A 22617-nucleotide genomic window follows, 5' to 3' on the forward strand; every position below is an offset into this window, starting at 1 on the left:
CTAGGAATTCATGAAAGCCCTCCTGAGAAATATCACTCGTCTTTCAGAAACTGTTTTGATTTCCTTCAAAAATCGTTCAAATATTTCATCCTCTAAAGTCACTTTGAGTTTTTCTTTAGGCAAAATCCAGCAACAACCCCAGGATGTCCTGAATCCTCCTGAGAAATTCAGGCAATCTCTGAGAAATTCTTTAAGCCTCATCTAAATTCCTTTGATCACTGTCAAAATTCTTCAGTCGTTGTGCCTGAACAATAATCCTTGAATTCACTTCAAAGTTTGCTTTAATGAAACTTTGGTCTCAGTCCTAAACATGTAGTTATTGCTAAATAATTGTGTGTGGTTTTTTTCCTTAGATCACCTGCTACTATTTTCAGAATTTACTTTCTAGAAGACGTTCCGATCCTCTTTTTAATTTTTTTTTTTTGGGGGGGGAGATAGAAAAGTCACCTTGTGGTGACCTTTCTACCAAAAACATTATAAAAATTGACCTTACAAAGTTCATGCACTAAGAATATAGAGGGAAGAGATTTAGACCACAGTTCAAGGAAAGAGGGAAAGTAAGGATACTGGAATGAGGGAACCAAATGATTGAAATGAGAGCACCAAACTGAGAGTGGTCAAAGATTTGGAACAAACACAACTCTGTGAACTTCAGCCCCAAATAACTCCCCTCATCAGACTGTTCACACACACACCCAGCCCTGGTGCTTCATATCAGTAAGACCAAAAGTTTCTGTTAATACTACAACCACTAATGATCCTGTGCAGAGCTTGGCACTTCTATAACACCTGTCAAATGCAAGGGGAGGGGATGTATGTAACTCCAGAGCTCTTACCTTCCTCAACATCATTCCTTAATGAAGCCTCCAACAGTGCAACACTGGCCTCAAAAGAAACCTTCTTGCGGCTGATCACGTTCCTCCTCTTCTCGTGTTTCCTCTTCTTGTGCTGCATCTCTTTCTCGTACTGTGCCCACTTCTTCAGCTGTTGAGCCCTGCGTTTCTGGGCTGCCCGGAGCCGCTCTAGCGTTGGTACCTTATCCAGCAGCTGGAGCTCTGTCAACAGGTCCATGTGGGAGTCCATCGCCTGGTCAGATTTCAGAGGCGAAATGGGTCAGCCTCACTTCTGGCTGGACTAGCAGCCCAATCTGGGCACCCAGAATAAACTGCCCAGGACTAAGAGAACATTCTGTGGCTGATCCATGGATAGTGCTTCCTGGAGTCTGAAGAACACATGATGGGATTCTAGAAAGAAGACCAGAAAACAATAAAGTAAGGTCTGTGCCAGATCAAACCCAAGTCAAGTTTATTTATTTACTTCCTTTGTTTATATTCTGCCTTCCTCCCCAATGGGGACCTAAAGTGATTTACACTATTTTACTGCCCTCCATTTTATCAAAATAATCTGGTGAGGAAGGTTAGACTGAGAATGTATGATGGGCCCAAGTTCACCCAGCAAGCTTCCACAGCAGACTAGACATTTAAACCTGTCTCCCCCAGATCCTGGTTTCATGCTTTAACTACTACACCAGTCTGGAAATACTTATATTACAGAACAGGTTTTTTACTGTTATTCATGTGGCTGTCTTCTGGCCTGTGCATCATATTTGATTATATAATACTGTATGCTTGAAAAAGAACTCTGTAGCAAATGCAAGGGACTTAGAATGGCACTGGAGTCCCTGTACAGGAGTTATGTGTGCATTTTCCACCATCAGCTGCTTTTTCCTGCTGGTAATCCTACCCCCCTACACACACACCATTGGGGACCTGGCAGCCCTACAGTGAAGGCATGACAAAAAACAGACAACCTCTCACCCAGATTATTCGCTCATATGCCTGGACGACATCCTTTTCAGAAGACCATACAAAATTATGTTTGAAAACAGGCTATCAATGATGGAGAAACCTTGGAAAGTTGACCTCACATGGATGCTCCCCCCCTACTTAGTAAAACTGCCAAAGTTCTGAAGCCAAGACAGACAAAAACCTCTGTGTGTATCAATGTGTGCAAAAATGATCACAGTTTCCACACAAAAAAATTAGATACAGTATATATTTGGGATTCATAACTCCCATTGAACATATTTCACGCTCAGGTAAAATTTACTTTATTTTGATTTGTAGTAAAAATTCTGTTCTATTTTTATCAATTGAAATGGGGAGTCATAATCTCATTTCTTTTTATAATTTTAGTGCAACTTGAGGCCTTTGGCTAAGAAATAGTTGTAGAAAGAAGGAGAGAGAGCAAGGACTGGAAAGAAACTGGAAGCATGAAAAAAAAAAAGACAGGAGCTTGCCCAAGGCCCCTTCTAGTCTGGGGTCTCCAGCAAATATCAGCATATATTCAGATCTAGTTCTCACTTAGGTGGTCAATCACATGAATCCCAGTCTACCTTCAGATGTAGTATATCATAGAAACATACTGAACACCCCAGCATACAAAACATACCACACACTCCCAATATACAAAATAACTCCTTGCATGGTGATGGTAGAAAGTGTCATCAAGTCACAGCTGACTTATAGTGACCCCATAGGGTTTTCAAGCCTGAGACATTTAGAGGTGGTTTGCCATTGCCTGCCCCTGTGTTGTGACCTTGGACTTCCTTGGAGGTCTCCCATCTAAATACTGGCCAAGGCTGACCTTGCCTAGCTTCCAAGACCTGGTGAGATCTGTTTAGCCTGAGTTATCCAGGTCAGGGCAATTCTTTGCATACAAAAATCTAAATGTCAATCCTGGCCTCCTCCATAACATGCTAACTTTCTATGCAGAGGATGGGGAGAAGGTGTCTTGTGAAGAATTCTGTCACATGAGCTTCCATCTGACATCAGACATGACACTGTCCAGAGACAAGCTTGCCTCCTGATCTGCAATTTGTGAAAATGGGACCATATTGTCAGAGATTCACCTACGTAAGGCCTGAGCATTTTCAGCATGGTGTAATTGAAGCATTAGAATGCTGCACTTCTTACATGACTGCTGTGCCATAAAGATCTGACTGCCTTAGAATTTGGCATGAATTGGGTCACCACCCTTCTTGCACAAGCAGTGGAGATCAAAAAGGGTTTCCATTTCTTGCAAGAAGGAAGGATGAAAGACAACATGTCTATTGTCATGTGCAAGAGCAGCTTTAGAATGACCTAGTTGTGCGCAACAATTCTGGACCATCTCCTTGCAAACAACAGCTGTCTCTGTCATAGCTGCTGTTGGTTGTATAACAGCAGCGTAACAGCAATACATTTATTTATGTAATTTTTTTCATCCCATCCACTTAGGTTTAAAAAATTATGATTTTACAACAATAAAATCCTACTAGTGATAACCTAACAAAACAAAAGCAGCAGTAGAAACCTAACAATAAAAGGAATGCTGTAAAACTGGTCAAAAATTCATTATAAAAATTTCCAACCCACTGTGCAGGGATACAAGGGTTAGCACAGAAAATATGAGGTAAACAAAAAAGGGTCTGAATAATAATTAAATCCTACCTCAACGGTCAACAAATGCCTGGAATTTTTTTTATGTTTTCTCCTCATACCTAAACTAAATCTCATCAAAGGTAACTAGGTATAATGCTGTGAGGAATTCCAAGTATAGTATAGTGTAAGAATATCAGACATTAATCTAGTTTCCATCAAGATCTCCAAAAGCATCATCCACATTGTATTTCCATTCGGGATGACAAGAATGTGTGATGTCTGCATTGCTTTAGTACCTCAACTCATGATATAACCAACAGCAGGCAACAGGATCTTTTTCTCTTCCTGATGCAAAATAGAGAGGGTTGGATGTCCAGGTCTGTTGAATTTTGAAATTTCTGTGGATCTTCAAGAGACAAAGGAATGATCTTTCTCAAGGAAAAGAAGGTGTAGAAAGCCAGTATTCAATATTGTGCCACAAATGGAGTCCTTTATGTTGCATGGCTGCTTGAGGAGAGGTTCTTGAGGGCTAAATCAGAAGTTACACCAGGAGTTCTGCAAAAGGACCTTCCAATAGGTTTTGTTTGTTTTAAACAGCAGGCAGTAGACACTCTTCTCAGGAAAGTCCCACCACCACCTTTGGTTTGGTGAGTCGTCAAACCCTTGACATTTCTAGGGTCTCTGAAGGACTCTGTTTACCAGAAAAAGGCCCAACTACCTGTTACACTCAAACACTTTTGCACTGGGAATCCCTTGCTGAGATGTAATTCCCAAGCACATGGAGACCTAATTCAGATTGGCAGCCAGGAGAAGAAACTTCCTCATCACACAGTTTTACCATGTGAAATGGTCCCAGGGAGCTACTGTTCCTCCACCCCCCAGCAAAACTGTGTACTGACTGGGTATACATGTAGTGAGAAATTATAAAGATATTTCCCCAATGAGACAAAAACTGGTTCTAAGGGCTGTTTCAGGTCAGGAAAAATGGCATTGTATGAGAGGAAGGGAAACTTTATTACCCCTCTCTGCAAGTCCCAAGATCCCAATCTGAATTGGGTTCTCAAGCACCTGAAAATGAAGTTTCAGCAAGAAATTCCCAGTACACTCCTGCTTAACAGAATCCAGGGCAGATGCGGCAACAAGGTAACATGTAGAAAGGATCTCAAGAGGAGATGCCTACTGCACCATCCCCCTACTCTCCATTTAGCAATGGAAAATATATCACTGAATGCCCAAATGGCTTTTCCCTTTCATTGCATGGAGAAAGTGTTATCATGTCCTGACCATCTAGAAACATCCCTTAAAAAAAACACCATAGACGAACTCCAGCCCCAAAAACAAACTATGCACTTCATTTGGATGTTGTCTTGTTCTCTACCTGGTCAGCCAGGGAAAGAGATATGGGATCTTTCAGAAATTGGCAAGTTCAGGCTGGACCATCAATGTAAGAGTGGGAGTCTTTGCTGCAGAGAGCCTTCCAAGACCAGCACAAGCTGGCTTGGAGAGCTCTTGAGACAGCAATGGCTAGAATTTAACTGAAGATTTCTAAACAAGCTGCTGGTTTCACCCTTGCCTGCAAGGAATGTTAGGTTCCTAATCTTACCAGCACTTAAGGAGTCACATCTTCCTCCTGCGTGCAGCTAAAGTAGGGCAGGCCCATCATTACAATGCATGAATTTCTCAGCTTTCTGCCTTCTTTGTTTTTGGCCGACTCTGGGTGCATTAGTGGCAGACCCATTGCAGGGTCTCCTGATGGGAGCTGATTGTAACACAAGACGCAGGGCACCTGTAGGTCCTGGGCTTCAAGAAACCGTGGTGCAGTGGGGACTACAGGGAAGATCCTTTCCACCTGGGGAGTCTCTCTCTTCTGAGGAATCCAACAGGGATGAAGACAGGCCAGGGAAGACTCTGCCTTGCTTGGCAATAGGTTTCTGAAACACATCTTTGCAAACAGGGCTTCCCAAAACATAAGCTGCCAGACTATGATTCCCTCTGACCCAACTTCATCATGACACAGGCCAACCATCAGACTTGCCTAGCTTCACAGGCCTCCTGGGTGAACAGAGACCTTGGAATTTTGTTCCCCTCTTGACAGCCTTGTGCAAAGCATGCTTGATGCTTTAGAAAAGAAGTTGAACCGTACAAGAGAGAGATTATTTCTGACTCACCCGATTTACAGCAAAGAGTGAAACGAAGTTGTGAACATCCATGTTAAGAAAAGACAGAGAGCTAAGAACCTCTCAGGAGCAAATCAACAAAACCAAGGATAGCAGTTTGGAGAACTCTCAAATCAGCTTATGTTCTACTCACAGCAACATGGGGGATCGGGAATCTTGCTCAATCATCTGCTTGGGAGTCTCTTCCCAAATCGCTTTTCAACTAATGAAGAATTTATGCAAAGCATATAAGAGAGCACATTCTTTGCTTTCCCACAGTGCTCAAGGGGTCGGGAACTGCATTCTTCATACGAGCCTGAACACTGTTGAAATGCTATCAAGACAGCCAGTATTAAGGGTATTCTTTGGTGCATAAAGGCATTCCAGAATTATTTTTCCACTGCTGCCACCTCCTCCAGCAATTCTATTCAGTTCTACATATCCTCTCTACATTCAGCCTTTCTTCCTATTTCATATGACAACTGCACTACTCAATAGTAGGTTTGCCAGGTCTGATTCAAGAAATATCTGGAGATTTTGGGGGTGGAGCCAGGAGACTTTGGAGTGGAGCCAGGGGCAAGGATGTGACAAGCAATGAACTCCCCGCCTAGGCGGGGAGGGCGGGATATAAATGTAAATATAAATAAATAAATAAACTCTGAAGGGAGTTCTGGCAATCATATTTAAAGGGACCACACACCTTTTAAATGCCTTCCCTCCATTTAAAAGAATGAAGGATAGGGGCATCTTTTTGGGGGGCTCACATAATTGGACCCCCAGTCCAATATTTTTGAAACTTGGCGGGGGGGGGGTGTTTGAGGAGATGCACTGGAAGCTATGCAGAAAATGTGGTGTCTCTACCTCAAAAAACAGTCCCCAGAGCCCCAGATACCCACAGATCAATTCTCCATTAAACCCTGCATGAATTGGTCTCCCTAGGGCATAATGGAATGCCCAGCAGACATTTCCCTTCTGATGACCCTGAAGCACAGGGAGGGCCCTCCAACTGGGGATTGAGCAAACCACAACCAACAGGTTATAGTGACATAAAACAAAGAAACTTATACAAATATAACCACACTGTTTATAGCTATAAACAATGCACATGCAATAATTCCATCAATGTACATTCAAATTTGTTGTGCTTGATTGTTTTGATTATCAGGGAGATTCCTGGGGATTCTGGGGGATTCAAGAGATCTGTATGTACACTGATGGAATTATTGCATGTGCATTGTATATAGCTATAAACAGTGTGGTTACATTTGTATAAGTTTCTTAATTATTTTATGTCACGATAACCCATTGGTTGTGGTTTGCTCATTCTCTAGTGACACCTCTCCTATTGCCCAACCGGGGATTGGCAACCCTACTCAACAGTGCAAACAAATTACTTCAGCGACAATTACTACTCCATATTTGCACTGCATTTTTCATCCCCTCCTTATGCTTCATGTAATGAATGACCACTCAGTGCTCCCTTGTACCTAGTAGCATGGCTGCCGAATTTCACAAAAAAATATTCTCACTTTCTATGAAAAGACAGTTGTCAGGAGTTCAAATCCCAGAGCTTTGCTCTTTAACTTTTCCCCTATGGAACGCTAGAGCCACTTGTGGACCTTCCACAGGCATTCACAGTTCACCTTGTGGGGAAGATTAGTTTGAAGCTTCTTCTTGTGACACAGGTACACTACACATCTACCTAGCCTGTCAGCAGATACACAGCAAGACTTACAAAAAACAAACAATACACCCAAGCAATGCTCACTTCAAACCTGGTGTAGAATTATGAATCTGCACACTGCCACATCCTCCCTGCACATAACCTTTCTCCTCGTTTCCTATTTAGTCTTTATTTTGCCAGCAAACTATGTTATCCTGTAGCAAACTACAGTTACAGTTTGTAAAACAGAACCAGAAGTAATGACTTGTGGGAGGTTTTGTATTCTAATCATAATTTGTTGACTTGGACATTTCACAGTCCTCCGAACCAATTGAACTTTTTGCACAACACCTGTAAGTCATTTTCTTGTACTCTGAAAATACGAAGCTGCCATACTGAATTAGACCCTTGGTCCATCAAGGTCAGTACTGCCTGCTCTGACCAACAGCATGTTTCCTTGTACTTAGAAATGCTATTTTAGTTTTCTAGAGCACAGAATGCTACACCTTTGGAGGAGAAGAACCTAGAAGCTATTACTGCAGAAATAATGATATTTGATAATCCATACTGAAATCTTTGGGATCACATCTGTGTATTTAAATTGCAAAGAAGTACATCCACTCAGTAATTCCATACACACACACACACCGTATTCATCAGTGTTTGATCACTGGAATGTAATTGTTTTATCTACCAAATCTGATATGCAATAATATATTTGAAAGCTGATACCAATGAGATCTCATGTCTGGTGCCTGTCAAAACTAAATTAATCAAGAGATGCATTTTAGGCTGTAGAAGAGAGGGGAAGGTTACACTCCATGGATGGAAATTCCTTCAATGCACATTCTGATGGATCCAAACCCAAAACTACAGCTTTTGATCCCAAGATACAATTTGAAGGCACATGATACAGAAACCTCACTAAACTAAACAAAGCTGGATCTAATAAGTACCTGGATGGAAGCCCAGTAGGAAGCCCTACTGGAAGCCGCCCTGAGCCACTTCGGTGGGAAGGGCGGGATATAAGTCAAAATATAAATAAATAAATAAATAAATAAATATACTTTGCCTTGTGTTCCATGATGAAAGAAAGGTGGCATATAAATGTAAGAAATACATATGTTAAAAGGGGTATTTTTCATTAAAAATAAGAAATTAAACCTGAAATGTTGCATTTAAAGCTACAGCCTGGGAAATCCTAACATACATCAAACATTTGAGAATATTCACACTCTGGAACAGATATATTTAAGTCAAAAACATCTGAATAAATGATTTGTCAAATCTTTATTGGCTTTCCATAGCCTATGGGAGTTTATGCAATCAATCTGTCCCCCTTCCCAATGTTTTCTGCAGTTATGGTTGCCGACTTCTAGATGGGGCCTGGAGATCTCCAGAATTACAACTGATCACCAGGAAACTGATTAGTTTACCTGAGAAAAAATGGTTGTTAGATATGGTAAACTCTATGGTATTATACCCTACTAAGGTCTCTCTCCAGGCTCTACCCCCCAAATCTCCAGGATTTCCCAACCTAGAGTTGGCAAGGCAGTCTTTACCGTATGCTTCATAAGAGCCTGGCCAGTTGATACATCAGGTAATGTTTCAGATCTTCTGGTGTTTTCCCCTTTGTGCCAGAATACTATTTTACTCTCCTATTGATTTAGACTTCCCCCACTCCCCATTAATACAACTGATAACAATGTCAGGCGTCTGTAACCTGCCAATTTCCCAGCAGCTGCAATCATTAAGGAAGCAGACTGTTGATCTATTTGAAGGTAAACATTCCCATAATGGGAAGGAAAGCTTTTCACAGGACTTGGGTTCCAGGAAGTTCAGAAAGTAATTCTGGAAAAGAGGACACAGGGATGCCAAGTTTGTTTTTATGACTGCCCCAATATAGCCTGATCACTGAAAATATTTTAAAGTGTCTCACACACACACACCATCCACTGAACACAGATAGATTCAAGTGGTCACCTGTAGTACATATCAAAAGCTCTAGTGTAAAAAAAGAAGTTACATTATTAATCACCTTTTCAGAAGTCACAGTTTCAATTTCCAAAATGTGTTTTTTTAAAAAGTCAACCCATACCATTCCTTTTCTACTGTTCTGATGTTTGCTACCAACAGTACAAACCTAAACAGAATTATACATGTCTGGTGGTGATGGCGCAAGTCCCATTAAGTCACAGCTGACTTATGGCAATGTCATGGGGTTTTCGAGGCATGAGACATTCAAAGGTGGTTTACTATTGCCTTCCTCTGTGTCACAACCCTGGTATTCCTTGATGGTCTCCCATCCAAATACTAGCCACGGCAGACCCTGTTTAGTTTCTGAGATCAGGATAGCCTGGGTTATCCAAGTCACAGCAAAGTGCTGTCAAGTCACAGCTGATTTACAGCAACTCCGTAAGGTTTCAAGGCAGGAGATGTTTACAGGTGGTTTGCTTTTGCTGCCTCTGTGTAGTGACCCTAGACTTTCTGTCTAAACCCACTTAAATCAATTGTGTTTAGGATTACAATACCAACTACAGGAAATATCAACAAGTATCTGAATATATATTTTTCCACTCCAGCCTAAACTATACAAAACCTCAACAATATTTGACCACATGCTATATTACTAGTAGTCCAAGCAGAAAAAAAGGGTCACTGTGATCTAATAGCCATATGTCTTCAAGAAAGTTGGAACAACTATTGTGCTTTCACAGTGGCACTTTCACAATTTTATTGATTTAAGCACAATCAGGGCCTTTTTTTTTAGCAGGAACGCACAGGGACGCAGTTCCGGCTGGCTTGGTATCAGCAGCTGTGGCCTAATATGCAAATGAGTTCCTGCTGGGCTTTTTCTACAAAAAAAGCTGTGTGGGGAAATGATGCTGTCAGGGGGTGTGGCCTAATATGCAAATAAGTTCTAGCTGGGCTTTTTCTACCCCCAAAAAAGCCCTGAGCACAATAGTTGTTCAAACTTTCTTAAAAAGTTAAAATCACTTTTCTGCCATGGGTTAACTTTATCACTTCTCTGCCATGGGTTAAAATATGAAACCTGAAAGATGAGTTAAGAATGAAGATAGACATAATTGAACTGCAATTCAGTATCTGAAGATGTATGCATGCACAGAAAGCTTATAACCAGACTGAAACTTTGTCAGTCTTAAAGGCACCACTGGACTCAAAGATTGTTAAACTGTGGTAGAAATACCTCAGCTGCACTCAGAATAACTTGGTTTTCCATGCAGGCAATGTGTATGTCTTGCAGTGCAAACCTAAGCAGTGTTATTCTATAAAATAAATGAGTTTAGACCAAAATAACATGGTGCTGCAAACCACTTCCACCCCACTGACAATATATACCTAAGAACCAAGGTATCTACCATTTTACCAGCACAAGAGAAGTACAATAGCTTTAGACACATTGAAGAGACATAAAATGTGTCCCCCTCTTCTTCCAAAGAGGTTTGTTTCTCACTTGCTGCACCAAGATGTTATTGTCATATCGATTTTTCCATAGCTGCAACTTGCCTCTAAGCCATGACTTAACAAAACTCAATAAAACCTGAGATCCAATGAGAACCTTTAAACCCAAGGACTTGAGCATATCTTGTAGGTACTATGACTTTTTGTATGTTTAGTTAAACAGCAACCCTTTTTTTCTAGTAAATATTACTTTCCATTTATTGTATTTCCATTATTGTATTTTATTGTTTTATCATATGTTGTACTCTGCCCTGAGCCCTACTGGGAATGGGCGGAATAGAAATATACTAAAATATAAAATAAATAAATAAAATACATTTAGGAAAGGGGCTATGGCTCACTATTAAAGCATTTGCTTTCCACACAGAAAGTCTCAAGGGCAATTCCTGATATCACTAGTTTAAACTTATGAAGTAGCAGGTGATGTGATAGAGCTCCACACAAGACCTCATGAAGATAACGATATTGAGAATTGACAATATTTATCTTGATAGACCAATGGTGCAACTCAGAATAAGGCACATGTTCAAAAGTTGTTTATCATGTTCCATGGGAGAGAGGGGGAATGCTACTTAGGGAACAATGCTCCTTGGACACATAGAACTCTGTTTGATTCTTTGTGTCCTACCACAGATATAGTAGAACCCCTATCAGAGGAAAGCTCACCCAATGTGACATAGGGATAACTGGGGAAAGCGACCGGGGGGGGGGGGGGGGACTAGTATATACACAAACTCATATGGGCTAGAAGGGTATCCAGCATTACTGTGAACTTGTGACATGTTTTAAAACTCACAGGAAAGAAAATAAAATACTTATCTGAGGGCAAGAACCTTTATGAGCTCGGTACATATTATGTTTTCATATATTTTCCTTTGCAGGAAAATAAGACTTGCCCTACCATAGCTGCTGGCCAGCTGGCCCCATATCTCACCAGAGATTAAACTGTAATTTAAGTCTTCCAGTTTATTCCTGGTTTAGATATCTCTCATCAGCTACAAAGTCACTAGGTGATCTTAAGTAAGTCATTCTCTCTCACCCACCCTGAAATATTGACAAAATAATAATACCAACCTACTTTATAGAGCAGGGGTGTCAAACATCTGGCCCACAGGCCAGAACCATCCTGCCCAGGACTTTGATCAGGCCTGCGGGGTTCTTCCCCAACTGTCCTTATGCTTTGAAGCGCCTAGGCTGTGTCTCTTTTGGTTTCCAGGCTCTTTGACGCTCTGAGGGAGAGTCTCTTTCAGCCTGGGAGCTTCAAAAGGCTCTTTGAAGCCCCCTTTGAAGTTCCCAGACTGAGTCTCAGTTCTTGGGCTCATCCTGCCCTTCTTTTCTGGCTGCTGCAAGGAAAAGGTGGAGCTGATTTTTAAGTCCATTCCACATTTTTCTTGCAGCTTTGTGTTTGCTTTGCAATAGTTTCAAATGGAGTGGAGATGGTAACATTTTCAGCTTTCCTATAGCCTCATGCTTCCTGGAGTTGTGTCCTTGCAAACAAAAGGTTGATGCTTTCAACCAGTTTATCTCTGCTGAATGGCCCTAATCTAGTGAGTACTCTAATATGGGAACCCACAGCCAAAGGGGGATATTATACTGGAAAACCACAGCCAATCTAAGTAAGGGGGGTGGGGGAGAAGCTTACAATGCCATTTCATTATTTGCATAGAGTCAGAGCCTTGGTGCTTTTTCTTGATGTTTTATTTGGGAAAAAAAATGCACTGCCAAATTCCACTTATTCTCCCACCTTTCCAACTTTAACAAAATATTGTAAGAGTTTTAAGCATGTTTGTATTTTAAGTTTAAAAATAATATCTTTAACTGTGTTTGTGTCCGTTATAAAGTTTATATCTCCACTACCAGGCATTATATTTTATGACACACATGCCCTGGCCCCACATAGTCCCATTTGTGTCAGATCTGGTCCTCCTAACAAATGAGTTTGACATCCCTTTATAGAGCCTTAAGTGTGAGTACAGACAAGTTCCATCTCATCAGCTCTTAGAAGCTAAACAGGGTTAGGCCTGCTTGTTACCTGGATGGGAGACTGCCAAGGAAGACCAGGGTTGCTACACAGAGGGAGGCAACGGCCAACCATCTCTGAAATCTTTTGCTCTGAAAACCACATGAGGGGTCTCCGTAAATCGGCTGGAACTTGGCAGCACTTTCTACCACCACCTTACAAGAGTGTTGAAAGAAATACTCAGCTAATATATAGATATATAGAGCAAACCCAAAAAAGTACAATTATTAGTCAGAAGTTCCCAGCTGAGTTGAGAAAGTAGTGGTTTCCACAGAGAAATGCCTGGTAACGTATCCTTATTTTTGAAAATTTAGGCATACAGCCCCCCTCCGCCCAATATTTGAGACAACAGTTACCTACTTAACCCCGGTAACAGGTCTTGAATTTGCCATGCACTCAGTACTGGATTTGGATCCTTCAAAGCTAGTTAAACCTTTAATGTGAAAAGGGTTGCCAACTTCTGGGCAGGACCTTGAAATCTCCCAGAATTACAACCAATCTCCAAATAGAGATTAGTTTCCCCAGGAGAAAACAGCTGCTTTGGGGGGTGGACTCTCTGGCATTATACCTCACTGAGATCCTTCCCCCAAATCCTGCTCTCCCCAGGCTCCACCCCCAATTTCTTAACCCAGAGTGGGCAACCCTAACTATGCAGGGTAGGCAACCTAGTCAGTTGGTCTCCACAACAGCAGTTTTCTCAAGGTTCTCAGATAACCTAACAGATTAACGACACTGGACAGCATTTGCTGAAGCTGGCAGCCCTCACAACACACAGCCTTCACTAAACAATAAAACTGTCCTTAGGGGCACATGTGGAGCCAACATGGCAATCCACCACCATTCATCAACCACTCATTTGACCTCAACTGAATTACTACTATCACCACTCAGGTATCAACTTACAGCTTCCTTGAGTTAAATGCCATGGGTAACACTAAAGGCAGCAGCTGAGAAGAGGAGGAGTGTGTTTCAGCACATGCCCGCAAACCTTGAGAGAAGGCCAGTTTCTTTCTGACTTTGGTGACACTCATTAATTAGCACATGACATGGTTCATAAACCCCATGCAAATCTCTGCTCTGCTGTGCAGGCTGCCTTTTCTCAGAATGACCTACTTTCCTTCATAATATTTTTTTAAAAAAATACACAGACACTTGCCGGTTTCCTTTTGCACAAACTGGTCAGTCTAATTATAGCACAGCCACAATGTTCACTTACCTATGAAGCAGCAGAGGCCACCAGAGTTCACAAAGCCTGACATTGTAACTGCTGTCTCCCTCTCTCCCTCCCTCCAATGAGAGTGTTGCTCTCATTGACCCCAGCTTGATTTCCATGAGCTCAGCACTTCCGTTTCTTGAGATGTGCAGAGAACATCCTGCCAGTCATGAAGCACAACCCAGAAGTGTGGCCAGAAGTAAGAGTTTACCTTAGGAGCCAGAGAGGGGAAATAGGCAGGCAGGGAGGGAGGCCATTTTATAGCAGACTGCAAGTTTTGGGAAGCCCCCTCCCAAAACGTAAGCTGGTAAGAGAGGAGAATGAGAAGGGCCAGATAGATCCACATACCCTCAAGATTCCATTATGTAATTTCTGTTGAGTAAAAGAACAGCCTTATTCCTTCATTTTCTAGATATCAGTTCACATATTGAAACATTATGCATTGGAACTTCCTTTCACCATGTTCAGTGTTATTAAATGCTCACATAGGTGTAGCTAGAGAACTTTAAGAGCACATTATACTTCTACTGGTGAGTTACAACATCAATCCAGTCTCATAAACCCTGAGGCATTCCTGCATCCTTCCATATTTCCGTTCTACAGTCCTGTCTTTTGGCTCTCTGCATTAAAGATTGCTTTTCTTCATTTGAAAGTTCAGTTCTCTAAGCCAGTATTTATCCTGTTAATTGGTTACAACTGCAGTTGTGAATAATTTCCCCTAGCTGATCTTTCTCTACTCCTTCTGTCAAAATTTGAATTGTAAACTACTTGGGGCAAGGACTATCATTTTGCAGCTGCTACACTGCAAAACCCGTTATACCAGGGGAACCCAATCTTTTTGACACTGTGGGAATTTTGACAGGAGGTAGTGAGCACCACTTCAAAATGGCTGCCACAGGAAGGAGAACTAGGATAGCCAAGGTTAGGTGGGGCCTAGAGGTATCCTGGAATAACAACTGATCTTCAGGTTACTGAGATCAGTTTTCCTAGAGAAAAGGCTGGATGTATTTTACTTTATTAAGCCACAGAAACACAAAGCTACCACTCTGCCAAGCAAGCTGCCTTCCCTAAACCTCTGAATAAGCTGGCATAAAGCATTCCTTCTACCATTTTTTAAGTATTCTAAATCAAAAAACAAACATAAAACAATAAAATACGTCATGATCACCTAAAAACAATCTAGAACAAAGTTTGAGTCCAGTGGCACCTTTAAGACCAATAAAGGTTAATTCTGGGTATAAGCTTCCGTGTGCATGCACAAAACCAGAATGTTGTCCTGTTGGATTCAAATGTCCTGTTGCTTCAGACCAATGTGGCTACCCACTTGAATCTAAATGCAAACTAATCTCACCATTTCGAGACACTAATCCAAGATGCTTCTAGAAAACCCATTTCTACCCTCACCCATATTCCATCCTAGTTACCTTACTGTAGCTATTCCTATGCAAACTGCAAATTGATCCTGGATACAATCAGACAGCCCAAATGAATAGCGAGTGCCAATCCTGGACCTGAACTTTCCAAGTAGAAAAGATGATCTCGTGGGACATGGAGATAGCAGTGGAAGCAAGGTCAATAAAACAAAAAGAAGGAAGAGCTCTCGGGATTTCTCTCACCCCATTCTGTTTAGTAACAGTTTTGCTTTCGTCAAAGAAAGATATTAGCATTGAAATATAAGAGATTTTTGCCTAGTAAATTATGACAATTAATGAACAGATCTGGTTAAAGAAACCATCCTTCTGCTTCTGACATACCACAATCAACAATTAAGAAACCCCTTTCAGAAGCAGCAGTTCTGATTTTAAAAATCTGTTTTAAAGTCCACGTTTGTAACACACCATTAACCAATTATTTGACTGTGAACACACATATGAAATCAATTTATACTTTCAGGTCTACAAAGAACACTTAGAGAGAACTGTAAAACAGAGAGGGGAGAGTAGATTCTAAAGTGAACAAGGGAAAGGAAAAGGAAGTGAAAATGAAAGGGCACTTCCCAGGAAGAGTAGGAGCCACTGCAAGTATATAGTCTTACACAAGAGATGGCCAAACTTGCATAACATAATAGCCACACAGAGTAAACATCAGATGAGGGAGGGAGGGAGGGAGGGAGGGAGGGAGGGAAGGAAGGAAGGAAGGAAGGAAGGAAGGAAGGAAGGAAGGAAGGAAGGAAGGAAGGAAGGAAGGAAGGAAGGAAGGAAGGAAGGAAGGAAAATAGATGGGGAGAGGTAGAAAGAAAGCAACTTGAAATGCATTCTCCAAGCCACCAGCTGGTTTGGCTTGGAGAAGTGATTTAAAGAGAGAAATGCCTTCTCCAAGCCATCCAATGGGGTAGTGGGGGATTTGCAAGCCACACACTGTGTGTGAAATAGCCACATGTAGCTTCTGAGCCACAGTTTGGTCACCCCTGGTCTTACATATACTATGAATTTAAATTGCTTTTAGCCACCTTATTGTGTCTCTCTCCAGAGAATCCTGGGAATTTTAGTCTAATAAAGTGGTAAGAATGCTGATATGCAGTGTGGATGAGACCTATTTAATTTTTCATACATTTGTGGCAGACAGTTATTCTACGTGAGAGAAAAACATTCAATATCTAGATACTTAAATCACTGGTATAGTTCATTATGATAGCTACAAGTGGTCTTTTGCAGAACCTGACTGAATAGGAATCATGAATGAGACTGAGAAAGATGGGGTAGATCAAGGACCCGATCAGGAAGATTTTTTGTGAAGATTGTAAGGTGGGAGAATGGAGACACCACCCCTTCCCCACACATACACACAAACAGGCAAGACTATGTAGATGCTTCCCTATTTTGTAAAATTGTATTTACTTTAGGCAAATTACAGGATATAAAACCCCAGCTGTTGCTCCACCCCATTTCAAGTGGGTTGCCTGATTGTTTATTATTTATTTATTTATTTATTTATTACTTCGCATTTATATCCCGCCCTCTCCACAAGCGGACTCAGGGCGGCTCACAACATTATAAAAACAATCAATCCAATAAAACATATAAAACCATAATTTACATATATCAACTTTAAAACCATTCTATAGCGCTATTTCAGTCCAGTATAGGCGGAGTGACTTCTCGACTATGATCGCCAGCATTCTGTAGGATGTCCGGTGGCAGCCCTTTTTCGATCAAACCACAAAAGCCTGTTTAAACAATTCGGTCTTACAGGCCCTGCGGAACGCAGACAAATCCCACAGGGCCCTTATAGCTTCTGGGAGGGTGTTCCAAAGTTCTGGTGCTGCCACCGAAAAAGCCCTGGATCTTGTTGTACATAGTACAACCTAAGCAGACTTGCACCCTTCTAAAAGCCCACTGACTTTAATGGACTTCAGGGGTTAGCTTTGATTAGGGTGGCACTGGAAATAACTTCTAAAATACAGGTGGGTGGTTAGAATTCATCACATTGTTAGGAAAAACAGTTTTGAAAGCACAAAGCTGCTTCAGGATTAGAGGGGCAAAGCTTGTGGACAACCAAATAGCATCATGAACAGCAAAACCAGATCTAAGCTTGTAGAACCAGATTTTCCCAACCCTGAAATACAGCAAGGAGGCTCCTACAGAAGCCCCCACTGCCATAAAAATGTTATGTTTGTGCCATACTTTTAAAGCATGATTTTAGATTCTGTGTTAAGCTGGAAAGTCATGCCAGAAGAAAATTCAGAATGCTGAAGCAAGAAGAGAAGAAATAGCACAGTCATTTCATAAATTATGCAAACTTCCTAGACTGTCACATGACAAAATGCAGGTCTTCTTAGCAAAGAATTCTGATTTCCCTCACCCAGGTTATGCACACACAGACGAGGCTTGTAGGGGAAGGGGTGCCAACCGAGTGATAACACACAGGGCTTTTTTGGTAGAAAAAGCCCAGCTGGAACTTATTTGCATATTAGGCCACACCCCCTGACATCGGCATTGTTTCATATGGGGCTTTTTGTAGAAAAAACCAGCAGGAATTCATTTGCATATTAGGCAACACCTCCTGACACCAAACCAGTCGGAACTGCATTCCTGTGTGTTCCTGCTCAAAAAAAAAGCTCTGATAACACACATGTTGTCCCAGTACCAGTTTTGCCATTTCAGAATTCAGGATGGGGAAGCAAGATATAGAAATGGTAATAAATTGTCTCTTTTAAGAGCAGTTCCTGAGATAGTCTTTTTTTATACCTTGTAATGCCTACAGATAATAACTACACAGAACAACTATCCTTGCTTTTTTAAAATAAAGAAGAAATGATATTTGACATGTACAGCCACTGCAAAACTCTATTTAAGTGATCACACCACAAACAAAGGGTGTGTGTGTGTGTGTTAAGTGCCATCTCCAACCTATGGTGACCCTGTGAATTCATGACCTCCAAAACATCCAATCATTTACAGCCTTGCTCAGGTCTTGCAAACTGAGGGCTATGGCTTCCTCAAAATTGAGTCAATCCATCTCATGTTGAGTCTTCCTCTTTTCCTGCTGCCTTCAACTTTTCCTGACATCACTGTCATTCCCAGTGACTTCTGTCTCCTCTAAGCAACACACAGAATCAGGGAACTGGCTAGAGGATCTTGAGCAATAATCACAAGCATGTGGAAATGTAGAATACAGGTACTGGACACCCCTCTGCTTCTTCTCCCTCCCTGCTCTGGATGTCTTTCAGGGCTGTCAGTCGCTCTGCTGAGCCACCAGCATAAGTTGCCTGGCTTGCAATCTTTTCCCAACACTGCCAGAACTTTTCATAAAATGGCATGCAATATCTCCAAACAGGTGTTTTGGAACCAGTCTATTCTGCCCTAGGCGATGGAAAGCAAAGTCCCTGTAATCCCTAGGATAAAGTAACTGGCATGCTGTCAACAGCCCATGCCAAGTACCAAAGGAAAGTGTCCAAATGTTGTTAACACCTGTCTTTGAATTTCACTTTGGTCGTCAATTTAAAATTTTTAAAACTAAGATTCAAGAGACTCAATGTTAAACTGTGGGCTGGTTCATCAGCACGATACACAGGGAAGGCACAAATATAGTTGGAATGATTGGGGTGGCGGGAGTGTTCTACCCACATGCACAAGCAAAGCCAGAAGCTACGCAGCTCAGGAACAATTCACGTGTTACAAAATCTGCAAAGCCAGTCAGCACACATGGTCTACAACATCCCCACTCTGAACAAATGATGTAGATCACAACCACTGCACATGGAGAGAGGATGTTGAAGACTCCCCATCCCACCCCCTATGCACACACTGTTTTCCTAACAGACCCAGGAAGCTGCTTTTTACTTCACTGGGGAAATGTATACACAGTCATCAGTATACACAAGTTTCCACAACCAGGGGGTCATTTCAAATTGGGGAAATAGTTGTGGAAGGCAAGGCTGAAACACCCTCCCCCCCACACACTGTAATCCTGATCCTGAATGGGTCCGCACACACCTGAGAACTGGGTTGCCAGTGCTGATCTCCAGTGCAGTCTGACAGAAAGTCCTCATGACAGACACAAAGACTTTGAATCATGTTAATTAGACCCCAGTTCAGCCTAATTCATATGTCACTGAATGGCAGGACTGTTATTTCCCTGTGAAAGTCACAGTACTCTGGTAAAATGAGTCACACAAAACAATCTGGGTACATCAAAAGCAGTTGGCAGCATCAGTGCAGCATCTTCCTACTGACCAACACACTGATGGCTTCTTCCCATGTGATCATTCCCTATGAAACAATTTCAACACAGGATTATCCATAGGAATGGGATAATGAGTTCCTAAGTTAAATTCCATAAAGGGAGGGTATATGGTGATTGATTGAGCTGGAACAGAAACTGTACCCAGATTCAATTTCTCCATAGGAATAGTTCCATTGATAGATTATTACTGGCTTCACTTTTAGTGGGTTAAACTACTGTAATCCAAACTTTTGCAATGATTTGTCAAGAACTGGCTTGAAGGAAGACTTTGAACCTGCATCCCAAAATCTGACTGGCCTCAGAAACATATGGACAGGAATATAGAAAGGGTTAGCTAGCAAAATACTTCTGCTCCTTCATAGAGTTCTGCCTAAAGTCTGCATTTCTGCAGACTGTTCTAAATTATGTGATTTCTGGGATTTATGAGTAGCTACTGCAGCTCTTTTATACCCGTGCTTTTAGGAATGGCTACTGAAGGCTGCTTGGAATAATCCCACTCATAATTTGCCCAAGTCTGCTTTGTTAGGCTAACTAGAATGGACCAGTGCTGATGGACAGCTCTGGCAGAAAAGTACAGGAGGGAGGCATGGAGGAGGAAGCAAACCTAACAGCCCCTCTGCTACTCACACATAGGGGGGGGGGGAGGGGGGGAGAGAGAGACAGAGCGAGAGAGAGACAGACAGACAATTATTATTTATCTTCATAACTATCATCTCTTGTTGGTGGCAGCTGATACCAAAGTAAAGTCCAAGGCAGGGGAGGGGAGGAGTTTCTTGCTTGTGGAAGTAGAGAGGGAAAGGAGTTATTTTTAACACCAGACCCCTTGGTTCTTGGCCAACTTGGTGTATAGGGTTGAGCCCCAAGCAGATTGGTTGAGCAGCGTGGCCAAGAGCAGTTAAGAGCTAAGCATGGCTGTGACAAGTGGAACAACCCGGAATTCAAAGCAGAAGAAAATGCAACCATGCTGGCCTGTAAACATATGGGTCTGAGAGACCCAAATCTGCATCTCCACTCTGTCTTGGAAGGTGTCTAGGTGACTTTGGACCACTCACACCCACTCAGCCTAACCTACCTCACAGAGTTGTTCAGAAAATAAAATGGAGAGGAGAATTCTGTAAGACACTCCGGATACCCAAAAGGCAGAAAGCCATGATATAAATGAAATAAATGCATTAAATAACCTTGCTAAAGCTCAGCAGGTTTCGACCTGACCTGGGAATTCTCAGTATCCCAAAAAGGTGGTATACAAATATAATAAATTGTCACAACTCAGGGGGGTATTACCAACTGCTGCCACCGCTCTGTGTTAAGGATTCCCCTTGAGAAGGCCCCGAGTTCCCTCCCAAGCCTTTCAGGCCTCTTGTAGCTTAGGCCAAATAATAGAAGTGAGAACCAGGCAGAGTGAACAACAAAAAGGTTTATTTTAAGGTCAGTGCAATATAAACAAACAAGGTGCATAAAACAGTAAAAGGGGTGAAGGGAAAAATAACCAAATGCCCTAATGAGTCTAAACTTACTGTCCCTAAATTGTCAGTCAGACCTGGGCCTACTCACCCTACCTCACAGGGTGAGGGTCTCTCCCTGGCAGCAGCTCTTCCTCAGTTCTGCCTCCTAGGAAAAGAACATCCACTTCCTGGGCTTGGTCCTTATATTCTGTTCCAATAACAGTAAAGCCTTCCTATAAGGGAAAGAACCTTGCTTCAAGCAGAAGAGGTAGGTTCTACTGTAGGTTGAGTACTACTGGAAAATTCTACCATTAACAATACAGAATCTTTGGAGGAATGACAACAAAGGAACAGATTAGGAAAGCTAGGGAAAAATTAGTCACAGTAGCACTGCAATACTTTCAGGACAACATCAGTGTGGCTTCATCCGTACAAGATTTCATGATAGGGAATCTGGACCCACAGGTCATCAGTGGATCCTTTAACCACTGGGGCAGAAATATTAGGATATGCAAACTGAAATAGCATTACTCAAATGTCGCCTGCACAGATGACTCATGAAAGCTGCCAAGTCACATGCAAAACACAGCATTGTTCTAGATGTATATATATAGAACGTGACATATATACAGTGAGGGGCTTTTGTAATTGGCTCCCTATCATTTAAAACTCCCAAGTACTCTGTAAATCACTGTGAGGCATTTGCAAGTTATTTTTGTAGGTAAAACTGCTCTCATCTGAGTCTATTTAGATTCAAGGAGCTGTCTGGTCAAGTTTTGTTGATTGATTTTTCAGATACTGTGGCTCAAGGATGTAGACTATCTACTTGCAAATGTCTAGCCTAACACTTCATTTGATCTTTCCCTTCTTGATTCCCAATGAAATGTCAGGGAGAGAGGATACAGCCAGGTGGATTCAGGAGATGATCAATGTCTCCTTAAGAAAGAAGGTAGTTTCAATGATGTTCAATTCTAACAGCATTAGAAGTGGTATGGCTTTCATGGGAGAAAAAAAATCCTTGCTAGGCCCTCATGACTTGCATAGTTATAGGCCAGTTGCTAATATCCTCTTTTGGAACAAGGTGCTAAAGCAGGTGGTGGCTATCCCACTCTAAGAGCTCTCAGGTGAAATTAATTATCCGCTGTAATTTCAGCTGGGATGTAACTGTGGCCTAGAGATCCCCCATGCTTTTCTTGCATGTTGAGCCAGCATGCGGTAGCGGTTAAGAACAGCAAACTCTAATCCAGAGAACTAAGTTTGACTCCTCCATTCCTCTGCAAGAAGTCTGCTGGGTAACCTTGGGCCAGTCACAGCAACAGCAAACTCAAATCCAGAGAACTCAGTTTGATTTCTCCACTGCTCTGCAAGAAGCCTGCTGGGTAACCTTGGGTGAGTCACAGTTCTCTCCTAGCTCTCTCAGCCCCACGTACCTCAGAAGGTGCCTATTGTGAGGAGAGAAAGGAAAGGTGACTGTAAACCACTTTGAGACTCCTTAAACTAAAAAGCTGGGTATAAAAACCAACTCTTCTC

At 41.9% G+C, this 22617-nt stretch overlaps 1 protein-coding gene across 2 annotated transcripts in view; it reads right to left on the minus strand.

Moving 5' to 3' along the window:
• The window catches only part of PPP1R16B (protein phosphatase 1 regulatory subunit 16B), a 175205-nt gene that overhangs the window by 107157 nt on the left and 45431 nt on the right, over window positions 1-22617 (minus strand). For both annotated transcript variants that reach the window (XM_060230928.1, XM_060230929.1), the window contains exon 2: window positions 837-1244. In XM_060230928.1, coding sequence (XP_060086911.1) covers window positions 837-1083 — 247 coding nt within the window. In that variant the 5' untranslated portion in view covers window positions 1084-1244. The remainder of the gene's footprint in view (window positions 1-836; window positions 1245-22617) is intronic.

Source organism: Heteronotia binoei, chromosome 2 (genome assembly GCF_032191835.1).
Source record: "Heteronotia binoei isolate CCM8104 ecotype False Entrance Well chromosome 2, APGP_CSIRO_Hbin_v1, whole genome shotgun sequence".
Classification (NCBI taxonomy): domain Eukaryota; kingdom Metazoa; phylum Chordata; class Lepidosauria; order Squamata; family Gekkonidae; genus Heteronotia; species Heteronotia binoei.